Consider the following 24,065-nt stretch of genomic DNA (forward strand, 5'->3'; position numbering starts at 1 on the left):
TATGTGCCAGTTGGTTCAAGATAAAATGGTAGGATATCGTACGATGAAGTGTTGCCTGAACAGTGATGCTGACGCAGGAGTTTGTAGTGATTTTCATTTTGGTAGGTTAAGAAATACTAACCCAGTGGGTTATATTATTTTATACTATTTGTACTCTGGTACTAGTAAAAGTTTTCTTTTTTCAGTTCTCTTTAGGAAATTAATTCAGGTTATTTTTAATTTTCAAAATAAATAGTTATATCTAAAACAATGTATTTTATTTATTTAGAAAATTAAAATGTTTTTTTTTTTCTATTTTATTTTACTTTATTTTAAATTTTATTTTACTTTTTTGCTTTATTTTATTTTATTACACTTTATTTCAATTTACTTAATTTCACTTTATTTTATTTTGCTTTATTTTACTTTATTTTAATATTTTATTTTACTTTTAATATTTTATTTTACTTTGTTTTATTTTACTTTATTTAACTTTTGCTTTTATTTTATTACACCATTTTAATTGACTTAATTTCGCTTAATTTTATTTTGCTTTATTTTTACTTAGTTTTAATTTTATTTTACTTTAATTTATTTTTCTTGATTTTTATTTAACTTTTTATATTCTTTTATTAATTTTTCTTCACTTTTACTTTACTTATTTTATTTTCCTTTAATTTATTTTATTTAGTTTTATTTTATTTTACTTTATTTTTATATTTTTGATTTTTCTTCTTCTTTTTTTTTTACTTACTAAATTTTCGAAACTATCTTTTGTCAGTTCACCTTAAGAAATTAATTCAGGTTATTTTTAATTTTCCAAATAAATATTATTATATCAAAAATAAATGTATCTATCTATTTAGAAAATTAAATTGTTCATTTTGTTCTACCTTATTTTAATATTTTGTTACTTTATTTTAATTTATTTTACTTTATTTTACTTTTTACTTTATTTTATTTTACATTATTTTAATATTTTATTTTTTCTTTTATTTAATGATTTTTATTTTACTTGATTTTATTAGATTTTTCTTTACTTTTATTTCATTTTCATTTAAGAAATATATCTAAACTAAATGATAACTAGCTCTGCTTCTAATTAAACCATGTAGTGATATTGAACTAAAAGTCACATGGTACTTAAAACTGTTATTTTCTTAGAAGTTTGAAAAGCTGTCAAGACTTTACTTCTACGTAAACACAACATACTTGTTGCAAAAGGCTTAACACAACATTTACTGGGTTTTGTAATTATTGTACTTTTGTGCCCCAAGAGAAATTGAGTGTTGACGTTCATTGTCACACAAAATGATCTAATATTCCCTCTATTGCTCAATTCAATGACATCTTAGACTCTGAGTCTCCTGCTGTCCGCTCTTGCCTTCCACCACTTCAGCATTTGTAATATGAAGTATGCAGCCCACAGTGAATAAGCAACTTTATGGTTTATATCTTGCTGGTGGTTTTGTTGTAATTAACCGGTAAAAAGCAAAGACTGATGTTCAGGGGATTTCACAATAGCGTTTTAAAGTCGGTCATGCTTTCATCTTCTACAGAAACAGTCCAAAGTCTCTTTTATTCCCAGAAATGAGGACATTTTGCTCTTTCTTTGTGTAATTAAAGTAATAAAGGTAAAGACTCGGACCACTGAACACCTCATTTAGGCAGCTCTTAAATTTCCCTCTTTCTCTCTCTTGGAAGGACCTCCGTAGAGCTCCGATGCTACTGCTCACATCTACTGTTCTGTGTCTCGTCTCTGGACGGGTGTCTCTACAGGCAGCCTGCTGCGGCTTTAGCTCATTTATTATTCCAGCTGTGCTTTTATTAGTGATGTCAAGCTGCTCTGAGTCGCTCACAAAGTCATCCTTCTTTTTATAGTCTTATACATTAGTAGAAGACGGGCTTTTTTTGGTTTTAATTTTAATTAAGGGTGTGAAAGTTTTGTTGACCCAAGTCCAAGAATTTAGTTCATTCATTTAGTGGCTTTAAATTAAAAAATGATGCTCTAGAGTTTGGTTAAGTTCATCATGAGAATGAGAAATACTTTTACATTTTGTTCTTTTTTCTTGTAGTATACTATAGTTACTTGTTAAGACCCTCGTAAATATTAGTTCTTTCATTTGAAGTTAAAAAACTAGACCAAAAATGGAGTATTTTAAGAGCAAGTGACCGCACCTGTGCCTCCATCTGTCATGCAGTAAGTGCACTACTGTTCAGCTTCCACACTCCGCACATACACTTGAATAGCACACCTTTTCTAGGTTAACATTAGGTTGAGGAGCCATGTAAAGTTGCTACTACTGTACATGCATCTTTCAGATGAAAAGCCATATTTGAGGTTGATTAGTGATAGGTGAGTGTTTAGATGTCCTGCCCGATGTACTATATTAGCACATAGACATGCCGTTAACGATCTGTCTGTCATGGACTGCGTGACTTTGCCACTTCCTGTGGATTTATTTCTGAGAGTAATACAATTTTGGTTGACCAAGCCTCTTCTCGTCGACTTATGGTGCGTTCACACCGCACACTTTATCTGCGTCAGGCAACGCTCCCAACGCATCTAGTTTGACGCATGTACGTTGAAGCTTGCAACGCTTGCTTTTTGGTGCGTTCACACCGCACACGTCAGGCAACGCTCCCAACGCATCTAGTTTTTTGCACACTTCCCCTGAATAAACCATGGCAAACTAGTAGGGACTGGACATTTTGGAATCTTCTCATGACCATGATTCGCTAGTTAACGAAATGGGAAATAATTGCGTAGAGAAAAGATCTGATAGCCGACATCCCGATCTCTTCAGCGATCTCCATCCAAGCAATTTCCTTTTCATTACTGTCCCAACGAGGACGGATCATACAATTCTCTGCGATTGCAGACGGCTACAATGAGCTTGTAGCCATCTGCAATCGCAGAGAATTGTATATTTTTTTTCTGCTCCCGCTTCATTCAAGAAACGTGTGGTGACGTCGCTACAGTGAGACGCTCTGATTGGTTGACGCACTGCGTCAAGTCCGTCAAAAGTTCAGCTAGCTGAACTTCTGCGTTGCTTGCGTTTGCTGCGATGACGCTTGAAACGCAGGTAATGCTTGAAAAGTTGACGGATCCAATGCACACAACGCACTGCAGAGCCTCTGACGGACCGCTGACGGACTGAACCATAGACTTTACATGCAATCTTGCCGCAACTGACGCTTGACGGTTGGGGCGGTGTGAACGCAGCATAACGGTTAGTTGACTATTAGGAAGCAGCTCTAATAATTGTATTACTTTTTTCAAGTAACTAGTGAAGTAATGCATTACTTTTTAATTTAGTTTCTTTTTCAAATAAGTAACGCTAGTTACTTTGTTTTCCTGTTTATTGACTGACAGCTCTTTTGTCCCCATATTGACAGAAAACAGGCGTATGTGCAGAGACGTTGTATGTTGTGAAAACATAATGCTTACTGTACTTCTAGACTAAATATTCCATTGGAATATGGATTCCATTTTTTTTTACTTTAAGTTTTTTCAGTTTAAATTTTTCTAGTTTGAATGGTTACATTTAAATAATAGTCAAAATAATTGATGACTAATGTATTATTACTATAATTAGTTTGATATGTGAGTTATATATTTCTGTCACAGTTTCTTCAAGTTAAACCGAACATTTATTTTGACGGCTTGCTGTGAAGACCTTTAAGTTTCTGTTTGTATATGATATGATGGTAGTTTTTGTCACAAGAAACCGCAAAATGATCATGAAGTGACTATCACAGCAGTTCTAGAAATTGTTTGTGTTCATTTACTCACATATTAAGGTGTCATGTATGCTTCAGAATTTGTGTAGTAAAGAAATCACACACATGCGCCATTCATTTACCCAGAGCATGCAGGATTTACATTTGTATAGTATTTCTGTGGCTTAATATTCACAGACATCGTCCATATCGAGTTTTGATTGAAATGTACTGACCTACTTTTGATTTATTCATCTAAAATTTGGCAAATTCTGTGACATTCCGCACTATATGGTAAATTCCATTTTTTAAAACCAGATTTCTCAACTCATCCTCGTTTTCTGCATCACGGAAATCTTGGGTCCTAAAAAGCTTTTACATTTGCCAGAAATAGAACTTTTTATGTTAAAAACGAACAAGCCAGCCCGGCCCAGATTTCAAAAGCAACACAACACATTACTTTTCATAAAAACTAAGTAATGTAATCAGTTACTTTTTTTAGGGATATTTTAATGCATTACTTTTAAAAGTAACTTCTCCAACACTGGTCATGATGAATGAGAGGTCTGTATGAAAAATGTATCCTGTTTTCTAAATAAATAAATGTTATTGGTTTATTGTGAAAAATTCACATATGAATAAATTATTTTTTACATTTCTTTTTTTTTAGTACTTGCCCTACATTTTTCCGTTTTTGATAATCAGTTATACATCACAATACAGAAGAAAATATCTGTGGCTGCTTCAGTTTCGTTAAGGTATTAAAGCTAAGTAGTCCAATATAGTTATTTTGTGCAAAGAAACTATCTATACTCTGTCTCAGTCTCGGGCTGGTCTGGTGATCAAAGTGCTTTCCCTCCCATTTCCGAGCCCTGATACTGTTACCATAGCAACACAGGTTTTTCAGAGCAGCAGAAGTGTGCGGAGAGGAACAGAGGTGCCATTCTGGAAGGAGTGGGAGGGGTCAGCAGCTTGAGAAGTTGTTTCTTAGTGGTTCTTCTTCCCCGGGGAAGGAAGCAGCTTTGTGATAATCATCTTGTCAACTTGGCATTGCAGTGAGCAGCGAGACCTCTCGGGTGGGAATTTGTTTTGTGCAACCCCCAAAATACACACACACACACACACACACACACACACACACATTCTATATATAGAGCTATATATACATATGAAACCATCTTTTTATCTTGTCATCACTTGAGTGTTACATTTCTCTCTCGTTTTGTGTGTGTATTCTTATTGTAGGACTGTGTATTACTGTAGATCCTCCTGTGCTGAGAGCAGTTTCTACTTCCTCTACTTTGTAAGGCTTTGTCCTGGTATCACACACTAAATCAGGTTTTTTAGACTGATATCCATCTTCAAACTAAATTGAGACTGCAAACTTATCTCTGGAAGCCTACTGCCTTTTCAACACAACAACATGTATGGCCTTTTCCTCTCTTCCTGACTGTTTCTGTTTTTGTAAAGTTGCTTGTTTTGCAGTTATTTCTGTAATTGTATTTAGTTTTTGTGGATTAGTGTTGTCACGATACCAAACTTTTGACTTTGATAAAATACGGATACTATGACAAAAACATAGAACAGAAAAGGTTGTATCTTTGTTGTTAATAATAAGAACATAGGTGCAAGTAACAAACTAAAAGACAAATTAAATAAATTGGGCCTTGTAAAATTCATTTTATTTCTTTCAAAATTTCGTGTTTTCCATTTTTTTTCCCCCATTTAAAATTTTCTAGAAACTTATTGGGTTACTAAGAAATATTAATCAAAATCACAATTTAACAGGAATTTATTGAAAGTTTGACAAAAATGATATTTTTAAGACCCTATGGAATGTTTTTTTTTTTTTCGTTTTATAGATTTATCAAATTGTGAATCTGTTTTCCATTAATTTTCTGGATTCAATTTTAAGTTTCATCAAATTTTAAAACTCAAAAGCGTGTCTAATTATTTGAAGATTATGAAGATTAAGTATATTTTATAAATTAGTTATACTATTATTTTATTTTTATTTTTTTTTTAGAAACACTGTTGTGTATTTTAGAATTTTCTGGTAAATATAATCTGATTATTGTTTTTTTCTGGAAAATATTCCTTAAATATTGTGTTTATTAATAATAAGAACATAGGTGCAAGTAACAAACTAAAAGACAAATAAAATAAATGGGGCCCTATAAAATCCATTTTATTTCTTCCAAAATTCCGTGTTTTTTTTTTTTTCCAAATTCCATTTTTTTTCTTGTTTTTTTTCTTTTTTAAATTTTCTAGAATCTTATTAGGTTACAAAGAAATATGAATCAAAATCACAATTTAACAGGAATTAAGTTTAACAAAAAAAAAACTGTTGTGTATTTTTAGAATATTCTGGTAAATATAATCTAATTAATATTTTTTCTGGTAAATATTCCTTAAATATTTTTTAATATTTTTATTAGTAGTAGTAGTGGCACTATCATTACATGAAGTAAAATTTCTGTCAAGTTAAACTGATCTTTTTTTTTTTTTTGACGGTTTGCTGTGAAGACCTTTACGTTTTTGTTTGTATATGATATGTAACAGTAAAAGCCAAATTCTATGATATTCCACGTGATTATTATACAGTAAATTTAGTTTTTATGACTGGATCCCGCGATTCCGTCTGCGTTTTTACTCAGAAATTATGGCTCTTATCAAGTTCTTATCAAGTAAAATGCGGAATCGTACAGTTTTTAAAACCAGGGTATCACACTACCTTTTTAGTACTGGTATATCGTGCAACACTATTGTGGATACCAATTTAGTTATGGTCTGAGTGAGTTTGGATTTTCTGCTCCTTCTAGGCTTCTTCGCCCCCTCTGGGCTCTTGTGTTATCAGGTTCAGATCTCAGATATGCACCCTGGGTTATGCTCCTCTGAAAAAAAGATAGCACACACTTGGAGAGAACTCAGGAAGTTTTGCTGGGAAGAAGACAAAATAATCCACACATTATCAGCTTGAGTTTCCCAAAGATGGACTGCCAAAATGCTTATGTCACTAACAATTTCTGCCCTTCTATCTGATACATCGGCCCGTTTGGAGACAGCCAAATTGTCTCTGTTATTCATTATGTTCATCAGCGCTTCAGAGAAATAGCCAGGCTTATTTTATTGAAGGATAGTCCAAAACTGAGACATGAGATTTTCTGGCTCTGTACCAAACCTTGAACGCTTAGCTCTGTAGTGTCTAGAAGATATATGGCATCCTAGACCTTTGACTAAACACTTTATATTGTTACTTATTTTGTCTGAGAACCATTGTTCCTTTGTGATTTGAAAAAATCTGTTTTCTCTCAATACTTTTCAATGCTGAATTAAATTCTGGCATTATCTCTGACGATACATCCCATAGATGAAGTGTCTTATGAGGCAGCATAACTTTTCTGCCTACTGTTCGGAACAACCTTCACATTGAGAGCTCGCCAAAATGCCTAAAAGTGCAGTCTGGGTAGGCAGCTCGACTGGTGACACATACTCTCACACTGGAGGCTTTCTGGAGCCCTTGTGTCTGTAGACAGAGTTGGGGTGAGGCTTGTTACAGTAAGGGTGAATTTAAATATAGACGTTTCCACACAGATAAATATAGACCCCTACCGTACAGTAGGCTAACATACAGTGAGAAAATGGACCACAGGAGACTGGTGTGTTTCTTACAGAAACATTACTCCTCAGCAGGGCCCACAACCATTTTCCTCCTAAAAAATAAATCGGCTGCCATTTTGCCCGTCGTGTAAGACAAATTCATCAATGTTAGCAGCACATTTAAATGTCAGACGACTTAGTTCATTGAGTTTATGCTTCATTGTCTATCAAAATGATTTAAAAATATACCATGAAGTCACAATACTTTGCTGCTTTTTTTCATTTCCAGAGAGTGTTATTTATTTTTATGTGTGATTGCATTTTTTGAGGATTGATATTTATTGAAATTTATTGGACTCAAATAGTCAGTCACATAGTTAAAAACTGAATTTGAACTACTTTGAGGAGGCAGTACATTTACAAAATATTGGATGAGAAAAAAATTTAAAGTACAAAAATAAAACAATGCCAGTATTACAAAATATGACATTAAAAAGTGTATAAATCACTTGTTTTTCTAAAGAAACATTGTGCAATAGTGACACCGGTACAGTTACAGCAGGAGTCTGCATCTCTTTCACCTCCCCTGAGCCCATTGAGTTTTAACAGACTCCCTAAAGTCCCTCCATTGCATTATGATTGTGTATGATTGGTTATGTTCGGCTGTGATTGGTTAATGGGCATTCCGCATTCGTGAATCAGTCTTAATATACAACAAAATGGCGTTAATAGAAAGACTAATTAAAAAAAAGTAAACAATTCTCACTTAGATATAACCACTTTGTTACATCGAAATAAGACTTAAAATGGCTTGAAAACATAATTTTTTTAGATTGATCAGCTTGGTTAAACTTTTAAAGTAAATATCTGTTTGTGTGTGTGTGTGTGAACAATATTTACGTAGCTTCAAAAATAATTCAAAGTTAACTATTAAAAAGAATAGCTGAACATAAATTAACAAATAAAATATTGTTTAAATTGTTACTGGAATAAATGTAAAATACTTAAACTCTTGATTCATACTTGGCTTTAATAAACAGAATATTGATTGTTCCAAATCTTCTTTTAGCGTTTATTTTACATGAATCATAATGTGATGCATATTAAATTCCAAAAAAGACACTTTCTCATGCGCCAGGAAAGTCTTAATTATAATTTTATTTTTTGCAAATGTCCATTTATGGGCTCCGTACCACCGCACGTTTGTATTATTATTATTAGCATTTTAGGTTTTTATATTTGAAATACACAGATTTTTGGTAACATTTTACAATAAGGTGTCATTTGGTAACATTAGTTAATGTATTACCTAACATGAACGCACAATGAACAATACATTTATCACAATATTCATTATTCTTTGTTAATGTTAATGAAAATACAGTTGTTCATTGTTCATGTTAGTTCAACTTGTGATTTTAATAATGCATTAGTAAATGCTGAAATTAACATTAACTAAGATCAATAAATGCTGTAGAAGTATTGTTCATTCTTAGTTCATGTTAACTAATGTTAACTAATAAACCTTATTGTAAAGTGTTACCGACTTTAAGTATATATGCAAAAAGCATATTTCATATATGCTGATGTTGTAGTAAAATGTAGTACATTGTGCCTTACACACATTAAATGGCTGTGAAAACAGGGAGGATGAGAGTGAGCGGTGTTTCACAGCATATCTGATCTTTGAAGTTAAAACGGGAGATGGAAAGACTTTGAAGTGTATGTCGGGTTTAAGAGCAGGAGTTTGAGTCAGGCTTGAAGTCCTCATAAATCACATGTAAACACACTGCTGCTTTTTTCCCTTTCCTTTCTCTTCCCCTTTGTAGGTCAGGGTACCGAAGTGCTGTTACCCTTTCCTGTAATAAATGCTTTGAGGGGAGGAGGCCAGCCATAGTGCTTGAAATCATGAGACACATGCATGTACAGTCGTGGCCAAAAGTTTTGAGAATTACATAAATATTGGAAATTGGAAAAGTTGCTGCTGAAGTTTTTATAATAGCAATTTGCATATACTCCAGAATGTTATGAAGAGTGATCAGATGAATTGCATAGTCCTTCTTTGCCATGAAAATTAACTTAATCCCGAAAAAAACTTTCCACTACATTAAGAAGGCTTCAGGGCATCCAAGAAAGTCCAGCAAGCGCCAGGATCGTCTCCTAAAGAGGATTCAGCTGCGGGATCGGAGTGCCACCAGTGCAGAGCTTGCTCAGGAATGGCAGCAGGCAGGTGTGAGCGCATCTGCACGCACAGTGAGGCCAAGACTTTTGGAAGATGGCCTGGTGTCAAGAAGGGTAGCAAAGAAGCCACTTCTCTCCAAAAAAAACATCAGGGACAGATTGATCTTCTGCAAAAAGTATGGCGAATGGACTGCTGAGGACTGGGGCAAAGTCATATTCTCAGATGAAGCCTCTTTCCGATTGTTTGAGGCATCTGGAAAAAGGCTTGTCCGGAGAAGAAAAGGTGAGTGCTACCATCAGTCCTGTGTCATGCCAACAGTAAAGCATCCTGAGACCATTCATGTGTGGGGTTGCTTCTCATCCAAGGGAGTGGGCTCACTCACAATTTTGCCCAAAAACACAGCCATGAATAAAGAATGGTACCAAAACACCCTCCAACAGCAACTTCTTCCAACAATCCAACAACAGTTTGGTGAAGAACGATGCATTTTCCAGCACGATGGAGCACCGTGCCATAAGGCAAAAGTGATAACTAAGTGGCTTGGGGACCAAAACGTTGAAATTTTGGGTCCACGGCCTGGAAACTCCCCAGATCTTAATCCCATTGAGAACTTGTGGTCAATCCTCAAGAGGCGGGTGGACAAACAAAAACCCACTAATTCTGACAAACTCCAAGAAGTGATTATGAAAGAATGGGTTGCTATCAGTCAGGATTTGGCCCAGAAGTTGATTGAGTATATACACCACGACTGTACGTGTGTGTATATACACACACCGGAGTCAAACTCAGGAACTGACCTTTTGTTCATTGACTACAAATACTCCATTACTCATGCTCTATCTTGTTGTCCAAGAAGACTAGTATCAACCCTTCCTCTCCCTTTGGCCTCTTCTCTCTCTCTCCCCAGTTGGCTACAAAAACAGAGCCGATCCTCACACTGCTCTTGTGTCTGACAGTGGTTGAGTATCTGACAACGGTTCAGTCTGTTTTATTGAGTTACTGTACTCTGGGTAGACTCACCATTGTCTTTCTCTTATTGTTGGCTATTGTTGGCTCTGTTGCTGCCACAAATTCCTCTGTACATCTCAGAGCGTCCATTTATGAAGCAATCTTTTGTCTTTGGATACCAATTAGGAAATTCTCTTTAAAAATGTTTTTAAAGAGATAGTTCACCTGAAAATTTAAATTTACTACCTTCCTGGTCCTTAAATGTGTCATTTGCGTTGCTGTCTATGCAGGGTAAGAAAGTTCTCGGATTTCATCAGAAATATCTTAATTTGTGTTCCAAAGATGAATTAAGTTCTTACGGGTTTGGAATAACATGAGGGTGAGTAATTAATGACAGAATTTTTCATTTCTGGGTGAACTATCTCTTTAAGGATTTGTTCCATCCATATAAGGAATATTTTTGGCTTTTCAGGTGCTGCCAGTGCCTGTATTAAATGTACTGTGAGTCACTTTGGATTAAAGCATCCGCTAAATGACTATTTGCTTATTTAACTTGATTTAATTTAGTCTTATAAAGTTTCAAAAGCACACATGTGAATTAGATATGGCTTAGGTTCGTCCATCATTGTAATGCATCTATTTTTACATTTTAGGTGACCTTTTCAATGATCTAACACTCAGTCATAATCTTTAAAAACAAAAAATTTATAACACTGTTAAATATAATCCACAGCAAATCTGTAAATAAGTATGTATTTATGTTCTGTAATATGAGTTTGGAATGTCTTAAATTCACTTGTAACATTTGTTTGTTTTAATGTTTATATTTATGTTTTTTAATATTTTTATTATTATTATTATTGCCAATTTATTGGGTATTATAATTACCTACACTACCAGTCAAAAGTTTTTTTAATTATTATTATTTTTAAAGTCTCTTTTACTCATCAAGCCTGCATTTATTTAATCCAAAGTACAGCAAAAACAAATATTTTTACTATTTAAAATAACTTTTTCTATTTGAATGTATTTTAAAATGGAATTTGTGATCAAAGCTACATTTTCAGCATTATTACGCCAGTCTTCAGTGTCACATGATCCTTCAGAAATCATTCTAATATAACATTTATTATTATTATTATTATTATTATCATTATCATCGTCAATGTTTAAAACAGTTAATTACATTTTTTCAGAATTCTTTGATTAATAAAAAGATCTAAAGAATAGCATTTATCTGAAATAAAATATTTTGTAACATTATACACTGTAACATTCCAAAGCTTGGAGTCGGTATTTATTTATTTATTTATTTTGGGGAAAGAAATTATAGAAATTAATACTTTTATTTAGCAAGGATGCTTTAAATTGATCAAAAGTGATGATATAGACATTTATAATGTTACAAAAGATTTCTATTTCAGATAAATGCTGTTCTTCTGAACTTTCTATTAATCAAAGAAACCTGAAAAAAATTTTACTTAGCTGTTTTCAACACAACAATAATCATGTTCTTTCAGCAGCAAATCAGAATATTAGAATGATTTCTGAAGGATCATGTGACTAAAGTAATGGTGCTAAAATTACAGGAACAAATTCCATTTTAAAATATATTCAAATAGAAAATGGTTATTTTAAATGGTAAAAATATTTAAAAATTTTACAGTTTCTGCTGTACTTTGGATCAAATAAATGCTGGCTTGGTGAGCAGAAGACACTTTAAAAAAAACAGTAAAAATCTTACTGTTCAAACTTTTGACTGGTAGTGTGTATAATATAATACCATGATAATTACATAACAATTAGTAGTTTAATATTCATGCATCCCTAGTACTAGTCGGTTAGTAAACAACATGGACGTTTTTGGTTTATTTTGGTGTTAATATGTAGTTTTAGTTTTAGCAGTAGAGCATGGCACTAGGAATGACAAGGTCATAGGTTCAATTCCTAGTGCTTAAATAAAAGAAACCTACAATTGGGTTCACAGTTGAGCTAGTTTAATTCCTGTAGGTCAAACAGTAGCATGGCGCTAGTAAAGAACTGATTAAAAAAAGTGATACATTGAATGCAATACAAGTCACATTGTTTAAAAGTGTCTGCCAATGCATAAATGTAAATATGTAAAGGTTGGCTCAGTAGTATAAACAGCTTTAAAAGCCCTTTCCCAGGCGCAGATGTATATCTCTAGATTTCTTGAATGCCTTGAGCTGTTTTAAACAGACACCTCATATATTTTAATTCCGTATTGACGTGTCGGTCTTGCTCCAGTTAAGACAGGATGCTTTTCCAGTAACGTGTGTCGGAAAGTATTTCCATCTGAGTCCTCTATCCTTCGCTTACCTGCCGCTCTGCTGATGTGATACAGACCAGTGAACGCTTGCGTGTCTCCGTATATGTGTTTGCCAGGGATGTGTTATAGATACCTTTTTAAAAATTTTATGGTATTTGTATAAATGCTGTCACTATGTTTGAGAATATGACAGGAATTTTTTGTATTGGTTTACGATATAGTTGCACATGTGATTTCATATTCATGAAAGTGGGAGGTGAAAATCTGTATGTCACCATGAGTGATATTTTCATCGCTCTCTCTCTTCCTCAGTGTTTGCTGTCTCAGCCGAAGTTCTGGGCGGTGGAAGTGACATCACTGTGCCTGAGGGCTAAGCTGGAGAGAGGAAGCTCACGGAGAGTTGAACGTGCCATGATGCAAACACAGGTAAACAGTTCAGAACCCACATAGACTCAAATTTTGTTCTTTTGAACTTTCTATTCATGAAAGAATGCTGAGAAAATCTGTCAGTTTTCACTAAAATATTAAGTTGCACAACAACTTATAAGTGCAGTTTTGGTGAGCATACAAGACGTCAATGTTTAAAAACACGAATCAATCTTACCGACCACTTCTGAACAGTAGTGTAAACCGTTTTATTTTAGAAGCCAGTGACTAGTAGTTATTGTTTTAGTTTGAGTCAGTAAGGAGTTTACACTTCTTCTTCTGAATATGAGCTGTAAGGTAGTGATCTCTTCATTCAGGATGTTGATTCATGCATTTACTGGCTTTAGCGTAATGATTCCCAAATTTTAAGCCATCTAGAGAAATGAGATCCCAGATTTCCTCCTGTTGTTTTTGGTGTGTGTGTGTGTGTGTGCAAGAGAAATGGACAGATAAGCCGAGGGAGGAGGATGCTTTAGCTTCCCTTTGGCTGCTTCCCGTTTCCTCTGTCATTTGTCATGACAGTTTGTGTCCGTGTTTTACTGAGGGAAAGCCAGAACAGTAAAACTAGAAAAGCACTGATATGTTCGGTGTGTATTCTTGTGCGTTTGTGTGTGGAGGGAGGATTTGAGAATGGGATTTGTCGCCCTGTGCTCGGGAGGAAACAGGACAGCCTGGCTCTTCCTGTCCTTCGGATCAAATTTAATTTTATGGCTTCCAATGACTTGCTTAGGAGTAGAAAGACTCCTCACAGAAACTGGTTTATTTCTTTATTGCAGATTTTTTATTTACTGTAATTTGTTCATTGTATGACTGTGACAAATTCTAGCCTCTGTGTGAATCCATCTCACCACACAGAGACATTATATGGCTGTTCAGAATCATCTGCTCTGCTCTGCAAGGGGTTTACTGCTAAGGTTATAGTTTACGTTTATAGTCATTCATCATAATTGAATGGCAGGTCTTCATAAACAGCCATAAATTAAAATCTATTCTAGTGAAAAATGTCTGTCTGTTTAAATCTAGTGTAGTGAGAGGCAATAATAATCGTCGTTGTTGTTGTTGTTGTTATTGTTATTATTATTATATTATCAACCCTAGTGTTATTATATTATATATTATTATATTATCAACTGAGAGATGCTAAAAATAAATTAATAATAATAATAATAATAATTATTAATATTATTATTTATTATTATTATTATTATTATTATTATTGTGCGATTACTTATTTATCCATCCATTTTATTCTTATAGTTTTCATTCTATTTTAGTAAGAAACACTAAAATATTTTATTTTATTTTATTTATCTACTGCATTTAAATACAAGTTACAATAATAATTATTATTAATATTAGTGGTAGTAATAGTAGTAGTTGTTGTAGTAGTAGTAGTATTAGTATTATTGCAGCTTATATTTAAATCCAGTCTACTGGGAAATTCTAAATAATAGTAATAATAATAATAATTATTATTATTATTATAATACATTATGTATCTATTTATCCATTTATTGTTATCATTATTAAACACCAAAATATAATGTTGTTATTATTATACTTTTTTCAATATTTAATTATTATTATGATTTTATTTTATTTTTTGTTTACTTTTTATCCTTTTTTAATTTTTTTTTTTTTTTTTTTTCTCATTGTTGTCTGGTGATAAACACCAAAATATATTATAATACATTATGTATCTATTTATCCATTTATTATCATTATTAAACTATTGTTGTTGTTGTTATTGTTGTTATTATTATTATTATTATTATTATTATTATTATTATTATTAATTTATTTAATATTTAATTACTATTTATTATTATTATTATTGTGCATTTACTTATCCATCCATTTTTCCATTTTTTTTTTGCTGAAAATATAAGATGTACAAATATAATTCTTTTCTATTTATTCATTTATCATTATTAAACACGTATAATATAATAATAATATATTTATATTTACCTATTATTTTAATTATTTATTGTTTTTATGCGTTTACTTATCCATCCATTTTATTTTTTCTTTATTCATTCTTGTCTTGTGAGAAACGCCAAAAGATAGTAGTAATATAATAATAATAATAATAATAATAATAATAATGGTAGTAGTACTAGTAAATATATTGTAGTAATTTAAATTTTCTGTACAGCTGCTTTTCAACGTTTTCTATCGTGAAAAGCACTATACGAATAAAACTTGAATAGTACTAGTAGTGGGACTAAAAGTGAGTAAAAATAACGTAGTCTAGTGAGAAACTATTACTATTGCTATTATTACTATTATGGTTACTATTAATGTTATTAGCACTGTCTTCTGACAAATCACAGATAAAGAAGTGTTGCAGTAGTTAAACTTTGTCCTTTTTGTTGTAGTTAATGATGATATCCCTCTTTTTGCGCTCAAGTGACACCCATAGACACGACCATGAGCGCTGAAGGTGATCATCAGTTAAGAGCCTATAGAGCTAAAGGGTGGGATCAGACACCCTCTGTATGAACATATGACTGATGAAAGGTCATCAACGAGCAAAGTTTGGTGCGACACATTGCTCTCTACCCCTTTTTTGATTGCTTTCTTCCTTCCACTAAGTTTTAAGTGTTTGGAGCTGCTCTCTGACATCCCAAAACTCAATGTGACAGATCATTGGGGGAGTCTGACTCTAGGAGGCCACCCTGAGGGGCAAGTTTGAGTCCGACAGGAGATCACAGCAAGTCACGCAAACACCTGTCCATCACAGAGTTAGAGAAACATGAAGCGCCTAGCAAATCCTACTACTGACGGTGGTGAGTTCAGTCACCCTAAGAGCGATCCCAGCTGAGCAGGGCCCCGGAGCGATGGCGAGAGAGTGACAGCATACTCTCAGATGAGTGAAGAAGGACGAAACACTTTAACAAAGTTAAAAGGAAGAGGGAGAGAGGGGGAAATGATGTAGGAAAAAATGCATTAGCACTTTGTTGAAGTACAAATCCACATATACTGTTTAAATACCCCCTTTTTTTAAAGTTTGCATACCCTTTAGCCATGAAATGTGTTCAGCACTTTTTTAATAAGAGTGATATTTTAAAAATAAGATCATAAAAATTGTTTCAGTTTTGCCCTGAAGAAGCTATATAACAGATGTTTGCATATATTCTACAAGACAAAATAATAACTTGATTTGTACAAATGGCCCTTTATGAAAGTTTACATATAGTTTGTTCTTAATAATGTGTGTCAGTGACTGTTTGTCGAATTTTGAGGTGATGGTGCTGCTAGGAAGTTTGAATAAGAAATTCCTTAAAAGTAGAGTTCACCCAAAAATGAAATTACTCTATGATTTACTCACCCTCAAGCCATCCTAGATGTACACTGCTGTTCAAAAGTTGGGGATCTGTAAGATTTTAATGTATTTTTAAAAAAGTCTCTTATGCTCTTCAAAGCTGTGTTTAAAATAGTGGTTTTCTATTTTAATATACTTTAATAAAATTTATTCCTTTGATGCAATGCTGATTTTTCAGCATCATTACTCCAATCTTCAGTGTCACGTGATCCTTCAAAAATCATTCTAATATGCTGATATATTATTAATGTTGGAAACAGTTGTGCTGCTTAGTTTTTTTTTGGAACCTGCAATACTTTTTTTAGGATTCTTAATAAATAAAAAGTTAACAGAAAAACATTTATTTAAAATAGAAATCTTTTCTAACAATATACACTCGTTCAAAAGTTTGGGGTCAGCAAATATTTATTCTTTGTTTTTTGAAAGAAATTAATACTTTTATTGAGCGAGGATAAGTTAAATTGGTAACAACTGATAGCAAAGATGTATATTGTTAGACAAGATTTAAATTGTGAGTAAATGCTGTTCTTTTTAACTTTTTATTCATCAAAAATCGAGGGGCTCCGCTTTTCAAATTTTAAAAATCCATGTGAGACGCGCAACATTAATCAGGTTCATCACGGCTTCTTTTTGGTTAATGGAAGTACACGCGCTGAGAGGAATAAGCCAGAATTTAGCTCAGAAGAAGAATGTTTATTTATAACGACGTTATTCCCATCACTGTATATGACTTTCTTCTTTCTGATACAATACAATCAAAGTTATATCAAAAATGACCTGGCTCTTCCAAGCTTTATAATGCCAGCGAATTGCTGTTGAGAATTTGAAGCTCAAAAAAGTTGGAGTATGAACATCCATCCATCAAAAAAAAAGCCGACTCCTAGGGGTTAAAAAAGGCCTTCTGAAGTGAATCGATGCGTTTGTGTAAGAAAAATATCAAGTGGCGTTCCAGCTGATGACGTTGGGTGAAAATAAGTTTTGTTTACAGACTTTATCGAAGTCATCCGGCATTTTTCTTTACAAATCTTCAAATTTTTCTTAGTCTGAAAGAAAAGAGTCATATACACCTAGGATGACTTGAGGGTAAGTAAATCATGGGTGTTTTTATTTTTGGGTGAACTATCCCTTTAATTGATAAAGGCATTCTTCAGGCAACCCCTAATTTTATCCCAAGCTGAATTCCTTTTAATGAAATGAGTCATTTACTTGTCTGAAGAGACAGCCTCCTTTAATTACAGAATTTCTAGTTCTTGATTGGGTGTATTCCAGGAAAATACTGAACATTTTTACAGAATCATTCATAAATAATCATAAATTCACATTTGATGTAATCAGTTTAGAAAGATATTTGTTTTGTCTTCGATATTATTCCCTTTGTATCCTAAGCAGTCGTGACATTTTGTGAATATCTCACACACAGACACTCTTATCTCCTCCGTCTCGCTGCGGTTCGAGTTTCACAGCGGTACTTGACAAACTTCATTTCCTCTGCCTCCTCTGGCCTTTCTTCTGTGATCAAGAGTGCAGAGTATGTATTCAGAAATGGCAGAGAAGCACTTCGCCTATGTGCTCGGCATTTTTCTCACAGTTTAGAGCTGCCCGTATCTAGGCCACGGAGTGGGCCAGGACTTCAGAAAACTTTTTATTCTCTTTGTATATTCAGTATGGCAGAGTCTGGTGCATTGTTGGATTAGAGGCGCTCTTTGTGACTGCACAATTTGCCTGTGCGGGGCTTACACCACACGCTATCGACTGCCGACGACTTATTTTTCATTTAGGACTCCGATCAGGTCCTGGATGAAGTAGATTTCTCTGAACGTAAAATTCAATTTCACTGCTTAATCAATAATATCCCTGAAATAGAAGCTGGCAGCTTGGGTCTTTGGTATGGAATTAGGCTTCTCGTGGCAACGTTGGAAAAAAAAAAAAAAGAGACTCAGCCGAGTGAGACGTGAGGTATTTTTGGAGCAGAAAAAGTGTTTTGTTTTGAAGGAATTCACCGGAGAGATGTTTTTAATTTTTAATTTTGTTTTAAATCTACAACAGATGCACACTGAAGTGTATGTATGACAAGCGGATCTGACTAGACACAGATCATTTTCATCATAATTTTAGCTGAAAGTCTGGTATTAGTTTGGTTATGATCAGACATTTTCCAGTTTACTGGGATATGATGTGTCTACAGCTGCATCTCAATAAATTAGAATGTTGTGGAAAAGTTCATTTCAGTAATTCAACTCAAATTGTGAAACTTGTGTATTAAATAAATTCAATGCACACAGACTGAAATAGTTTACATCTTTCGTTCTTTTAATTGTTATGATTTGGCTCACATTTAACAAAAAACCACCAATTCACTATCTCAACAAATTAGAATATGGTGACATGCCATCTGAGTTTGGTTCACTAGGCTACACAATCATGGGGAAGACTGCTGATCTGACAGTTGTCCAGAAGACGATCATTGACACCCTTCACAAGGAGGGCAAGTCACAAATATTCTTTGCCAAAGAAGCTGGCTGTTCACAGAGTGCTGTATCCAAGCATGTTAACAGAAAGTTGAGTGGAAGGGAAAAGTGTGAAAGAAAAAGTCTTGTAATCACTTAATCAGCGTTTCGACCGCACAAAAACGTCAATATCAGCTTGTAAACAATGTCACGTAACTTATTTACCTCAGAAAAAAAAAACATTCAGTGACCATAAACTTATTAGTCAGCTAGGAAAATGGACTCTAGAGAAGAGCATTTTGCTAAATATATGCACCATATAAAATTTGACTGTTCTTCAATGTTTATTTTGTTTGAATAAATCTGTCATGTTTTTATGACAGCCACCATTTAAACGCTTGTATTTCAAAAAACAGTTGAAATTGTGTTTGTATGCAAATCACTTAATTTTAAGTTTCAATATTATAGTAATGTGGTATCAACTGTCTCTCATGTATATTTTACAGCATTAGTTAAGGGTTTTTTTTCCCCTTGAGAAAATGTATGTACTGTACCTGATATTTATCCAAAATAATCAATATTTATTATATTGGGATTATAGTGAATTAAATTGGGAATTGAATTAAATCTTGAAATTTGTCAAAACCCAGCCCATATATATTATATAGTTTTACTAATATGAAGTGTTAAAGCAGTTATTGTTCTTTTACTTAAATGCTAGATTGCATTTGAATTTGACTTTCCATAGGGGTTATTCTTTTCCTCCTCTCTTAAAGTATGCTGAGTCATGAAGTATGCTCAGTGATGTCATTTCCTCCTGCTGCTGCTTTTGGCTCTTGGAGTTTCTCCATGGAAAGGTTTGCGTGTAATCCAAACTAAACTGCCAAATTGTCAACTGTGGGGGAGTTGGATTTGCCCCATTTTGTCAAAGGCTTGATCAGACAGAACTGAAGTGTGCCTTTGTTAGTCATCACTTAGTCATTTTTGAACTTTGTATCATCTAAAATAAATAATAAACCTATTAGATATAGATATAGGCATGTTTCAGTCTTTTTAAGTCTGTTAGTTATTACTGTCAGTTTTCGGACGCTGTTTGCATGCAGTGCATTACTTATTTTGTTTTTTTCATTTCATTTTTGAGTGAAATACACTATCAGTCAAAAGTTTTTGAACAGTAAGATTTTTATTTATTTATTTTTAAAGAAGTCTCTTTTGCGCACCAAGCGTGCATTTATTTGATCCAAAATACTAAATATTTTTACTATTTAAAATAACTGCTTTCTATTTAAATATATTTTAAAATGTAATTTATTCCTGTGATCGAAGCTAAATTTTCAGCACCATTACTCTAGTCTTCAGTGTCACATGATCCTTCAGAAATCATTGTAATATGCAGATTTGCTGTTTTTTTTTTATTATTCTCAATATTTAAAATGGTTGAGTACCTTTTTTTATAGAAATTTACAAAGATCAGCCTTTTGTAACATATAAACTATATATTTAAAAGCTTAGAGAAATTATAAAAAAAATAATACTTTTATTTGGCAAGGATGCTTTAAATTGATCAAGTAATGATGAAGATGATGTTACAAAAGATTTCTATTTCAGATTAATGCTGTTCTTCTGAACTTTCTATTCATCAAATAAAAGGTTTTCAACGATGTTTTTTAGCTGCAAATCAGAATGTAAGAATGATTTCTGAAGAATCATATGAATGGAGTAATGATGCTAAAATCTCAGCTTTGAAATCACAGGAATTAATTACATTTTAAAATATTTCAATAGAAAACAGCTGTTTCAAATTATAAAAGTATTTCAAAATTTGACTGTTTTGCTGTACTTTGAATCAAACAAATTCAGGCTTGGTAAGCAGAAGAGACTTTAAAACATTAAAAATCTTACTGTTCAAAAACTTTTGACTGGTAGTGTGTTTTTTTTTCCAATTTTTAAGTTTTCAAAGATAAACTGTAAAAAGAAAAATAGATTGTTGCACTTTCTAATAAACGCCTTAATGATGTGCTTGTGTTTACTGGGCGGTTATGGTGTCCTTCCACATTAAGATTCATTTCTCAACTGCTCCCTCAGCCCATCCTGATCGGTAGATTAGCATTTATATATTTGAGGCGTTTTCCAGCCATGGAAATGCTAAATAAGTAATTAGTTATCTGCTACCCGCAGACAAGCTTCGCCATCCTCCATGGAAACTGATCGTATCTGCTCAGTCGCAAGTTTTATTTCCAGATGAGTTTCTTCCTAAGTGAACCCCCAACTGGAGCTGGAAAATTACATCTTTATTGCATTTTGTCGTCGGCTTACGAAATGCATTTTCTGGAATATGTAACATTACTTTTGCTTGATTCTGAAATGTTCTGAAGCTCAAATGTTGCAGGCATCAGTTCCACATGAAGTTATTTACAGCATCTTGGGGGGAGATATTCAAGCTGGTACAGTATGGCACAATTTTCCTGTCCTCTCTTCATATAATCATAATGATTGACAGCTAGGGATGTAGATCACAAATTTCTAGGGTAATGACTAAAGACAACATTCTGTGTACGATTATTTTCTGTCTGTTATTTTGCAGCCAAGGATGCTTCTAATTTGCGTTTGCGGCCTTGCTTGCATGTTGTACACAGCTGCGTTGTGTTATTGTGTTTGGTCTTATTGCTTTTGAAATATTGAAATATGATTGAACAGAATGAGTGTTGATCTTCTCACTAGAGTCTGAAACAGCAGGCCTGCACATGCTTTAACTGAGTTTATGCAGCAGTCAAACCCTGTAGCGTTTCTCTGTGGCGTCTCTCCTAAACATTTTGAATAAAGATGCTGTCATGTTAGCATGTGCTGGCACATCTATTTGTTTATTACCATCATTCTTCAAATTTGTGGTTTGATTTTTCTCTTTTGGATCACCTTTTTTCCATCTTGTTACTGATAGGAAAATATATTTAGGTCTGTGGTAAGCAGTAAATCAAAGTTTAATGTGATGTGAATGTTGAGTCACTGGAATACTGTTGAAATTGTCTGCACAGCATTGGATTTTAATTGCTTGGGAGTGTTTTTAACATTTTTTTTCACACATCACACCAAACCTTAACCACATTTAAAGTGCTCTTTATATTAATGTCTTTGTGTACCAAGGAGGTCTGTAATACCTGGAGAGAGATATTTTAAAGGCAGCTGCTTGGTTGCTCAGTTCTATGAGCTATATTGTTTTCTCATATCAAACTCTGGGGCCATTCTGTGTTATTTCAACATAATTGCTATGGCAGAAGAGAGAAATGTCATTAGTAAAAGCAGCGGTGGTTGAAAAAAATGAGACGAGTGTTCTGAACGTTGCTTCGTTCTCTTTCAGACCTTGGTGGATTTCTTTAGTGAGAAGAATTGTCCCATCAATGAGAGACTCAAGATGTTCTACACCTGCCGGGCACCTCCGCTCTGGGATCTACAGGTGAGCTGAATTCTTTTTGTTTTTATGTAAATCGTCTGGTTTCTCAAAATGGTCATGTTCTTAAAGAGATAGTTGACGCAAAAATGAAAACACTGTCATTAATTACTCTTCCTCATGTCGTTCCAAACCTGTCAGTCCTTCGTTCATTCTCAGAACGCAGATTAAGATATTTTTGATGAAATCTGAGAGCTTTCTGAACCTTCATAGATGACAACACAACTGACACGTTCAAGGCCCAGAAAGGTAGTAAGGACATCAGTCGATAAGTTGTAAAAACCAGATGGTTATTTGTGGTTTTAAACTATGAACTAGTTAAAAAATAGTTAAACTAAAAAAAGGAAATAAAAATGAACTAAAAATAATTTCTTAGTTCTACATGTTCTAATGAGTAATATTGTTTCATATCAAGAAAAAGGTTTGTGTTGCCTCATGATAATATTAATAATATAAAGAAATTTGTCTCTTAGAAATACACATTTGATAGTAGCTTGAGTTAGGATGCAGATGTGGATTTATGTTCATTATCGGTAATATTCGGTAATATTGGTAAACATTTTAGCAACCTCATTTTTATATGGTGAAATTTAATTAGTTTGAAGTTTTTTTTTTATTTATTTATTTATTTTTTTTATGAACCATTGGTCTTCCATAGTAGCATATATTTAGATCCTGATAATCACAGAAATATGCCACAAATTTAGCAACTCAGTACCATGATAAAAATGTAAAATGGTTTCTACAGTGAGGAAAAATATTATTTGATCCCCTGCTGATTTTGTTTGTTTGCCCAGTAACAAAGAAATGATCAGTCTATAATTTTAATGGTAAGATTATGTGAATAGCGAGAGATGGAATAACAACAAAAAAGTTATAAACTGATTTGCATTTTAATGAGTGAAATAAGTATTTGAGCCCTTCACAAAACTTAGTACTTGGTGGCAAAACCCTTGTTGGCAATCACAGAGGTCAGACGTTTCTTGTAGTTGGCCACCAGGTTTGGACACGTCTCAGGAGGAATTTTGTCCCACTCCTCTTTGCAGATCCTCACCAGATCATTAAGGTTTCGAGGCTGATGTTTGGCAACTCGAGCCTTCAACTCCCTCCACAGAATTTCTATGGGATTATGGTTTGGAGACTGGCTAGGCCACTCCAGGACCTTAATGTCGTGTGTTTTGGGTCATTGTCATGCTGGATTACCCATCTATGACCCATTTTCAATGCCCTGGCTGATGGAAGGAAGTTCTCAACCAAGCTTTGACGGTACATGGCCCGTCCATCATCCATTTGATGCGGTGTAGTTGTCTTGTCCCCTTAGCAGAAAAACACCCCCAAAGCATAATGTTTCCACCTCGATGTTTGACGGTGGGGATGGTGTTCTTGGGGTCATAGGCAGCATTCTTCCTCCAAACACAGTGAGTTGAGTTGATGCCAAAGAGCCTGATTTCTCATCTGACCGCAACACTTTCACCCGGTTCTCCTCTGAATCATTCAGATGTTCACTGGCAAACTTCAGACGGGCCTGTACATGTGCTTTCTTGAGCAGGGGGACTTTGCGGGCACTGCAGGGTTTCAGTCCTTCATGGCGTAGTGTGTTACCAATTGTTTTCTTGCTGACTATGGTCCCAGCTGCCTTGAGATCATTGAAACGATCATCCTGTGTAGTTCTGGGTTGATTCCTCACTGTTCTCATG

General features: G+C 33.8%; 1 protein-coding gene across 1 annotated transcript in view; it reads left to right on the forward strand.

Annotated features, from left to right (window-relative positions):
- The window catches only part of ttc27 (tetratricopeptide repeat domain 27), a 129,578-nt gene that overhangs the window by 62,285 nt on the left and 43,228 nt on the right, over positions 1–24,065 (forward strand). Inside the window, exons 10-11 of the mRNA XM_073826970.1 lie at positions 13,035–13,148; positions 22,279–22,374. Coding sequence (XP_073683071.1) covers positions 13,035–13,148; positions 22,279–22,374 — 210 coding nt within the window. The remainder of the gene's footprint in view (positions 1–13,034; positions 13,149–22,278; positions 22,375–24,065) is intronic.

The sequence above is a fragment of the Garra rufa genome, chromosome 21 (assembly GCF_049309525.1).
Source record: "Garra rufa chromosome 21, GarRuf1.0, whole genome shotgun sequence".
Classification (NCBI taxonomy): domain Eukaryota; kingdom Metazoa; phylum Chordata; class Actinopteri; order Cypriniformes; family Cyprinidae; genus Garra; species Garra rufa.